We start from the raw sequence: 8,251 nt of genomic DNA on the forward strand, positions 1-8,251 counted from the left end.
TTTTACATTAACCTATTTGCCTTTCCCTTGTTTTCCAGGATCAGGAGAGCACAGTGGGAAACAAAGCTGATATTTTGATGGGGGGTGAAATTTGGGCATGAGCCACTGTGTCCCTATGAAGTTGTCAGTCTTTAGAGGAGTTCAGTGAGGAGCTATGCATTGTGGAAATGTTATTCCAGATGACCAAGCCTTGCTAATCCCCTTAAGTGTAAAGACTGTAATGAACAGGAAACATTGCTGCCCTCCTGAGTTTTCTGGGATTGCCAAGCTTCCTGGAATATCATTGGGTCTGACAGAACATCATCACCTTGTGGTGTGACTATTTTATCACATTTTAAATGTGGCAGCCTTAAGTGATCTCTTTACCCTTTCTTCTTCTAGAGGTAGTTGTCAATGCAGACACTGGAAACTGAGCAGGGAAGAGAAAGGGGCGTGATTAAAAGCAGTGCTCAACTTTTCTAATCAAATAGCCCGTTCAGTGGAACCTGACAGACACTGCTACATTATCAAACTGCTGGGGAGACCTTAAAAATACTGTAGTACATTCTGTAGTCCGCAACTCAGCAAAACTCCCACTGTCTTCAGAATTCAGTCTATGGAGCCTGATTCTAAACTCACTTACAGCAGTGTTATACCTGTGTGGCTCCATTAGTTTAAGTGGCATTACTGCTGACCAGAATCAAGCCAAGAACTGGCTAGAGAAGCTTGGGCATGGGGAAGTTCACAGTGCTGCTGCTCATTTTGTACCCACATTGTAGATAAGTAGAGGACTTCATTCTCCAGGGCTGACATTCCTCCACTGGCTTGAAATTCACCTGGATTCGTCAGCCAGTTTATAAAATACTTTGAACATGCAAAGAACTACACAAGTGCACGGTGGGAATTTATTATTAATTATTATTATTATACCAATAGACAGTAGGGTTTATTTATTCTTTTTAACCCTGACTTTTGATTCTCTAAGGTTATACGTGTGAATCCGGAAATGTCCCTCACACCATGCTATGGGAACATGGGGAGCTCATTTACTTCAGTGTGACTCCACTAGCGTGAATGGAATTACTCTTAGTTCAGGTCCCCGTTCAGAAAAGCATCCGTATTCAGGAATGGCGCTTAACCCCATGCTCAAGAGCGTTCATGAATCGGAGCCTTACCCTGGTGTGAGAGGAGAATCGGGCTCACTCTCTCCACCGGTCAGCTGTAAATGTTCACAGGAAATAAAGTGACTTTGCTTTTTTTATGCTATATACACACAAACTGAGCAGCTGCTGACTTGGAGGAACGTTATCATTTGGGTCTGAATGTAGATTTTTAGAACGGTTAAAAAAGTGAAATAATTTTTAGGCCAACAGTTCCAAAAGAGGATGCCTAAAGTTAGGCTCCTAAATCCATATTTAGGTATATAAATAAGTAAGAGACCCTTTTTTCTAATTAGGGTTTACATCTCTCTTTTGGTTATGCAGCAATGTTTGTAGCTGGACTGGTCCTTAATAAAGAGGTGGATAAAGTAAATAAATCTTCCACTAGAGCAACAAATAAAAGACAGCAATGATAATAGTAATACACTGAACTTACAGAATACAAATTCCCGAGTGAGGGTGAGTAGTCCATTTACAAATGGACTAACTAAGGCACAGAGTCTAGGTCAATGGGACTGTTCATGTGCTTAAAGCGTGACACATATGTAAGTACTTTCCTGAATTAAGGCCATAGATTAAGGGTGGGATTTTCAAAACACACAGTCTTGGCCTAACTCTACTGCACAGAAACCTATTGATTTCAATAGGACCAGAGTAAGGCCAACACCGAGTGCTTTTGGAAAATCCTACTCTAACAGTCAGGTCCAAAGTCACGCACCAAACCAGCTCCCCAGACACCTGCTCTTACCACTGGTCTGTGCTACACCATCCTGAAGTGAAATAGTCTCTGCCAGTCTGAACACAGGGATGCTGTACTCACATCTGAACTACAGTTTTCAGTAATTGTAAGAATGGAGGGCTCTGCAAATTTCTCACGTGGGGGACCACTTTGTGAGACACAGGGACCCTCTCAAGGACTCACCTCCAGTCCCAACACCCCAATCCTATAATGGCTTGGCTCTCAAAAACCTTCACTCTGGAGATCACCAGAGAGGTTCTCCAAAGCTACCATATGCCAACGGTTGAAAACCAACATTGTGTGGTGGCCCAAACTTATAAACTGGGGTAACTAAAAGCAGGCACCTAGATCCAAGCCTAGTCTCCAAGTGGCCTGATTTGCAGAGGTGATGAGTGTTCAAAATACCCATGGAAGTTAATTAGGGTTGTGGATACTCACCACCTCTGAAAATCAGGGCAATCATTGAGATGCCTAAAATAATGAATAATAATACTACTCAGCTCTTATATAGTATTTTTTATTCATGCTCTCAAAGAGCTTTACAAAGGAGGTCACTATCTTTATCCCCATTTTAAAGATGGGGAAACTGAGGCACTGGGAGGGACGGTGACTTGCCCAAGTTAAACTTTTAGGCACCTAAGCCCCTATTCTGCAAACTGACCATGATTTTCAAATTTGGGCCTGATGCTGCATACACTTATGGATGTGCTTAACTCTCTACATGCACGGTGAGGAATCCAACTGAAGTCAATGGGGTTTGTCACTTGTGTTAACTTAAGCCGATGTGTAAGCCCATGCAGGAGCCAGCCCAAGCCTGAAGTGTGGCCAGTATGCATATTCCTGCATTCTGAGTGGCTGTTCCCCTCAGAACACATTGTCTATCTGCCCGCACTATCCTAGCCCTTACAGGGTTTCTTCCATTTCAGAAAATAAAACAACATCTCTCACCCATTTCATCTCAATAATATTTAATCATTAGACATTTCAGTATGATAACAATAATAATTATAACTGGAGGGGATTTTCTGTTATCTTGGAAACAACCACCTCTTGAGCTAATAAAAACCTGTGCCTTTGGTCCCAGCACTGATTTAGCTCAGGTGATGGTTATTACCTCATAAACAGGAAGCTCCATTCAGTTATTATCCCAGCTCACAGAGTTTTGGGGCAAAGCCCTTCACAAAGTGCCAAAGGTTAATCCATTAAAATGATCACATGTTGCCTCTGTAAAGTGCCTGTCCCAGAAGCTCTGGGAAAACACTAGCCAGTTAAATAGGATCTGACCTTAGACATGTTCAGGGTCAGAATTTCATGCCTCCAACAACCTGATCCTGCGAAGAGCTCCCTGGGGGCAAACCTTTCTGCCACCATGAAGCCCCATCAATGTCCCTGTAGTGGCTAGGTAGAATTTACAGAAAATACAGATATTAATTCTATAAGCCACCCACACATAAAACTACTGACGCTGCTGCTAATAATAGACTGTAAATTGCAACAAAGTTGTCAAAGATAAGTAATAAGCAAAGCACAACAGCATCACACCAAAACAAGAGGTAATAATCATTCTAAAAATAAAGGTTAAAGCAAACTAACACCCCTTTATGCTGTGCTCTGAAGGCTGCCAATCTCAGGTGCTGGTGAGCCACCCAGGAAAGGGCAGGTGAAATTCACTTCTATGCAGAAGGCTGCACAAAGTCTGTGCACCACTTAAGTCCAGCTTATGCACCCTTAAAATAGGGCTTGAGTGGGACTTCAGTGGTGCATAGGCTTTTTGCTTGACCTCTGCACAGGGCAGAATTTCACCCAGCAAAAGTATCACAACTGATTTGAGCAGAAAGGTCGATACAGGGTGAGGCGCCATCCTCTCTCAGAGTCATGGGACCAGGTGCTCCACTGGTGTGACTCAGGATAGCTCTGCTGCAGCCAGGGGAACTTCATCAGCTAACGCCAACTCCGAAACTGGACAACTTATTTTTAATGCCAGTGAGGACAGTTATGCTCATCTAGTCTGACCTCCTGCATAACACAGGCCATAGAACCTCACTCAGTGATTCCTGCATTTAGCCCAATAAGTTCTCCACTCTCCATTAAGATTAAAGCGACTCAAATCCACCCAGGTGCTGAACGTTAGTTTTAGTTGCCTTTCTATTTTTATTCTGCTCGGTCTATTTTATTTCCTTCATTTTACCCTTTCAGTTCTAAAAAGGAAAAAGAACAGGAAAGGCTGGAGAACAGGCATGTGGCAGGTGAAATCCTGACTCTACTGAAGTCAATGACAAAACTCTCCTCGATGTCACCGGGGCCAGGATTTCATCCTATGTATTTACTTATTATGCACGGTCTGGCTCACAAGAGCTGCTACTTGGGCCAGCAGTTTAGTATCGTCACGCAGAGCACGCACCGAAGTATTCAGAAAGGTCTTTGTACATAGCTCACTTAAACAGAGATGTATTGGAATCATTTAATAAATCTTTTAATGTGTCACATTTTCTAACAACATGTTTTTGTAAAAGAGCTCTGTGCTTTCAAACCCGTACCGCTGGGAAAGATATCTTCTCACATATTCCATCGTCCGTTTTGGTGGTGGTGGTGGGTGTAGGGGGGGTATGTGTGTTACAATAGTAATCCATTGACAGCGCAAGAGTCAAACAATAGGAACAGAGGAGCTGTTACGTACTACAGCACTGAGCCAGCACCTCTACAATTATGCTTCCATCAGTGGCTTAAATGTACCTGATGCTCGGGAGGAAGGCTCAAGAGAGCCTGTGATATGCAGACTATCATTTCGGGAAGGAAAGACCAGAACCACACACTCTCCTTTTACGATTAGATTCATATTCTACATGCAAGTAAGTGCAAGTTTCCATCCTTGCCCTATAACGTGTCAGGGAACTCTGAAGAACTCTCATGACTATCAGGGAGGACAGCATAGCCATGAAACCCCCGCCCCCCCTCCCCAAAAAAAACAGTCCAACCCACAAACCTATTTTAATGCAAAATTCAACCCCCCTTGTACCTTATGTGGACTCTTGAGAGTTGGGATATTGCAGATTTTCCAGCTTTAAGGATTGGGATGTTTTAATAGGCTGCAAAGTTTTGCTGTGGGACCTTCCCTGCTGCAAGACTGTTATAGATGGCTCCAAACAGGCCTTCTTTATAGGTTGTTGGGTTTTTTTTCAATCACCCAAGTGCCTTGAAGCAGCTGACGTGAGAGTGCAGTAACTGTTAAACTCCGGCTAAAAGCCTCAATGCGTCACCATGAATCTAGAGAAGAATCCAGTATGCTGGCTCCCACCAGGCTGATGTCCATTAGACTCAATCTTCCTGTAATATTTCAATTGGAGATGGTGCCATGCACTTTTGCAGAAAGAAGGCTTAATGAAACATTTACAGAAATGAGCTCAGTTTTCCACAAAGGAGATAAGGTAAAAATCATGTTCACACTGCCCTATAGACACCGTTAATTATTCTCTCCTCAGATCAAGGGGGTGAGTGTGACAGTAAGCTAAATGTCCCTCTTCTGGAGACCTGGGGGACATCATAAATGAACATGATCTTGGAAGATTCATCCTACCCCACAGTGGATTTTAGTCCACTTCACAAAATCACTGCATAATCCAACCTGATTAGTAGACTCTGTTGCAGAGAAGCTCAGGACGGGGACAGCAGGCACTGTGATGTAGGACAGGCCTAAAGTGCACTGGACTAGCTGTGTAAGGAGTCCAGCGCTGCAATAGCAGGGAACTGATTTGGTCAGGATTAAAATGCATTGGCAGTGTTACCATCTGTGGGGCCCCAAATCTAGACTAGCAGGGAAGTGAGGCAGGTAAAGATTCGGATGCCCTTACGCAGCTGGGAAGTATGGAGCCCAGGACAGGAACAGCAGGTCAGGATGGAGGTGCAATGTCAGAGCAGGGTGGGCACCTACTTGCCTCTAGCAATTTCTGTTAGCATCTCGCTGCCACAAGCCTCACATCCAACCATGACCATGAGCATTGCAAAAGAAAGGCTTTCCAAATAGAGACACTTCTTTTCCCTTGAAAGGGCAAAGCCTGCTCCTAACAGTTCTTCATTCAGTGGCAAGTTTCTTTTCTAAACCAGACCTTAACCGTCCAGCAGAGGGCGAGTTCAGGAGGTGTTTAAAGAGAAACATTATTTCATTTCATTTCAACACCCCAGACAGTTCCAGCACTGACTGTAGCCCCTTTTTACAGATACAGTTTAATAATAAATGTCCCTCATTGTTTTGCACACTCTCTTTTTTCAGCAGATCTCTTGCATTTGCCTTTCATTAGTCACACTGCAGAAAAAAATAATGGCTACATTAAACCTATGCTCTTCAGGATCAGGGAAGAAAGAACTGGAATAATACTTATTTGTGTTGCCTTCAAACAATCCCCTTTGTTTATTTTAGAGTTCAGACTATTTACAGGCCCCACAATTGTAAACCACCCTGAAGCATCCTAGCCATCAATAAAAACATCGGTAACTTTACACCGTCAGAAAAACTGGTTCCTTTAGAACACTCCAACTAATACTCGATTTTCTTCTCAGATAAGTTTTATCAGACGCACTACAGATAAAGTATTGCTTCCCGCATGCCTTTTCCCCTGCCAGACATTAAAATCTCCCTTGCTATAAATCGATCGTCAAGACATTTCTGAATAAAATAAAATAAACTGAGGATTTCTATCCAGTTTACATAAATGCTCTCTAACCAATTCTCAACCAGAAAAGGGGAGACGGGGACGGGGACAGGGACAGAAAGGAAGGACATAAATACAACGGTAGGTGATATAAATTAAGCCGGATTTATTTTTAAACAAGAGTCCTAAAAAGAGAGAGAGAGAGAGAGAGAGAGATTTAAAAACTGAAAAAAAAAAACTAAGTTCACTTTCAATTTTCACTGCAATCGCCGGTTGGATTTAACTAGAAACTGAAAGAACTGACAGTCTGCTGCTAGAATTTTTTCCTGACATATATGCCTAGATACGCTATTATTTTTTTAACCTAAAAATATAGTTGATCAGCAAAATCCCAAAGCAAATGCTTTCTGGAGTACAGGCTAAAGCAATAGGGTGTTCAGCCCTTGAATTTAAACTACATTTCATACAGAGAGAGAGAGAGAGAGAGAGAGAGAGCAATTACAGGGCAATCTTAGTCAATTTCATTGTTCGGCTCGGCACTGAAATGGACTTTTCCACCCATTTCCTTCGTGACCACGGACCGAAATAATCAAAATAAAATAAAATAAAATAAAATAAAGAGGGGGTGAGGAATTTTACAGACAATCATGGGTGGACAGAAGGAAGAAATGGAAAGCAAATTAAAACCAACCTCCATTCAAATACTAAGAATACTAATTTTTTAAAAGGCAGAGCCATACATTGAACCTCACAGCAGCGACAATGAGCTATGCTATAATGTTGATTTCAGATCTGTGGTCATTTTCTTTCTCTTTTTTGGTGGGAGGTGAGGGGTGCCTGGTGCCCAGAGATAGCCAAAGGACAGGGATGGGGAGGGGTGGAAGGAAATAAAAGACCCAGAGCTGCCTTACCTTCGTACATAGGGGCCATCGGTGCAAGAATGTGTTATTCATGGCAAAAAAAAATATATTAAAACATTTAAAAAATGAAGCGAGATCTCAGCCCCCCAAACTCAATACAAATCTGCCATCTTGAGCCTGTGTCTCTCCGTACAGTCGAAGCTGCCAGCCTCCTGCATCACCGCCTCACTTCATCAGGGGGGAGACAGAAAAATCCACCCTTGATCCTGTCCATCTAACAAAAACACCACCAAAAAAAGGAGCAGGGAGTGGAAGAGGTGTGGGGAGGGTCGATGCACAGTGGACAGGTCAAGGGTGGGGGGAGAGGTGATTAGAGGCCCCCCCCCAGATTTGGGACTTGGGGTCGGGGAGGGGGGACTCAGCCGATCCCCCTAGCTCTCAGCTCAACATGTCTGTGTGTGTTGGGGGTTTCTGCAAAAGTTGCATTGGAGGCGAGAGCGAGAGCGAGACAGAGACAGAGAGGGGGAGACGGGGAAAAAAAAGCAAAGGGAGTTTGCAAATAATCAAATACCGATGGCACTGATCGCAGTTTCCCAGAAGGAGAGAGAGAGAGAAACCCTCTACTGAGATTATGTGGGATCTTGTTTAACAACACATTTCAATCACGAGAAAAAAGGAACAGTCAACAGAAGTTGGTGAAACAGTTCTGTCTCCCTCTCTCTTTACAGAAAAGAAAAAAAAAAGGCAGCTGATTGAAGCTTTGCAATTCACTGGCTGTGGGGATCATATAATTTGAGCTGATGTTTTACAATAGCATGGAAAATTCCTACTCTCCCTCCTCCCCCCCCCAAAAAAAATCTTCTATTC

The 8,251-nt window shown here is 43.1% G+C and overlaps 1 protein-coding gene across 2 annotated transcripts in view; it reads right to left on the reverse strand.

Annotated features, from left to right (window-relative positions):
• The window catches only part of HIPK2 (homeodomain interacting protein kinase 2), a 181,730-nt gene extending 173,775 nt beyond the window's left edge, over positions 1-7,955 (reverse strand). Inside the window, exons 1-2 of one of the 2 annotated variants that reach the window (XM_073322967.1) lie at positions 7,436-7,955; positions 4,895-5,252 (exon numbers count right to left, since the gene is read on the reverse strand). Coding sequence is in view for 1 of the 2 variants with exons in the window: in XM_073322961.1 (XP_073179062.1) it covers positions 7,436-7,454 (19 nt within the window). In the remaining variant the exon portion in view is untranslated. The remainder of the gene's footprint in view (positions 1-4,894; positions 5,253-7,435) is intronic. The other variant, XM_073322961.1, reaches the window with a different exon arrangement.
• Positions 7,956-8,251: the final 296 nt, after the last annotated feature.

This window comes from Lepidochelys kempii, chromosome 1 (genome assembly GCF_965140265.1).
Source record: "Lepidochelys kempii isolate rLepKem1 chromosome 1, rLepKem1.hap2, whole genome shotgun sequence".
Taxonomy (NCBI): domain Eukaryota; kingdom Metazoa; phylum Chordata; order Testudines; family Cheloniidae; genus Lepidochelys; species Lepidochelys kempii.